The sequence below is a fragment of the Tuber melanosporum genome (assembly GCF_000151645.1).
Source record: "Tuber melanosporum whole genome shotgun sequence assembly, scaffold_94, strain Mel28".
NCBI lineage: Eukaryota > Fungi > Ascomycota > Pezizomycetes > Pezizales > Tuberaceae > Tuber > Tuber melanosporum.
In genome coordinates, this window is record NW_003299144.1 from 429,555 (window position 1) to 430,695 (window position 1,141).

The 1,141-nt window shown below is 43.9% G+C and overlaps 1 protein-coding gene; it reads left to right on the forward strand.

Annotated features, from left to right (window-relative positions):
- Positions 1-1,108, forward strand: part of GSTUM_00012049001 (uncharacterized protein) — a gene marked incomplete at its 5' end in the record, with an annotated part of 3,058 nt that extends 1,950 nt beyond the window's left edge. Inside the window, one exon of the mRNA XM_002842308.2 lies at positions 1-1,108. This exon is cut by the window's left edge and continues 961 nt beyond it. Coding sequence (XP_002842354.1) covers positions 1-15 — 15 coding nt within the window. The 3' untranslated portion in view covers positions 16-1,108.
- Between the last annotated feature and the right edge of the window lie 33 nt (positions 1,109-1,141).

Here is a 1,141-nt window from a genome sequence, read left to right on the forward strand (position 1 = left end):
CGCGGCGTCCTATGAACACCTTGGTTAGAATCTCTCGGATTAACAGCAGCATAATGCCATGCCACCGATCTTGAGTCAACAAACCGGGTACGGACCGCCTAACTCCTTCGATTCTGCGGCTCAACAGCAGTCGTCGGCATAGGGATGGCTGGCTTGTTTTGAAGGAGCCCTTTATGTGACTACGGCCGAAATATTATGGATAAGAGGAAAGAGCAGCTTTGGGCTCGGCGATGTTTATTCTGGTTATGTACTGTGCATTTCCTCGGGTTGAGGTTTGGTTCGATACGTTGTCGAGTTTATACTATGGAGATCTTTGTGTTTGCTTTCAAAAAAACTTCCCCCTTGCTTTCATCTCATTTTTTCCCTTGCTTTTTTTCTGGTTTCATTTACTTTCTGGGGCCTCTTTCATTTATTTGCTTGTTATCTGAGAAGCGGGATGGGCTATAATGCTGTCACAATACGCTTGAAGGGCTAGAAAAGATGGGGGTTGGGAAACAGTAGGTATTTCGTTTCATATTATTGTTAATGGCGCAGAATGGGTGGTTTTCATAGGATCAAAGACACGATATCGAATGACATTCGTATTCATTGGGGGGTTTCATGTTTCTTATGTTGATGGCTTTATCAATTTTTTCACTTGATTTTCACTTTAATCTCAATTTTATTCGGAGAATTTACAACAGAACGCTGCATTAGGGAGCCAGAATGGCTGGGGGTTGGGGTGAATTGGAAATCGGGGGGAGCGCGGCAGTGCAGGGAAGGCGAGGGCAGATCGGAGGGTGACTTCTTTTGGTTTTCGTTTTCCAAACCAGTGTCCCCCGCCATGTTTTCCACTTTTTTTTCATCCACACTATCATCATCGTTTAGGTCTCTAAATATGTTGGTGTATCATTCCGAGCAGGAGTACAATAAGGCAAGCTGGCGATACCACATAAAAGATGGCTGTTTGGGTTTTTCCCTTCCCTTCTCCTTTTATACCTTTTTCATCATGCCCTTCCCCATATTCCTGCTTTCTCCGCTTCCCACATTTAATTCGCATTACTGTGCATTCACATTTAACCTTCGTGTGTATACTTTGAATTCAATCCAGGCCAATCAATATACCGAACCCTAAAGCTTGAATCAGGGCCCCGACAAAATT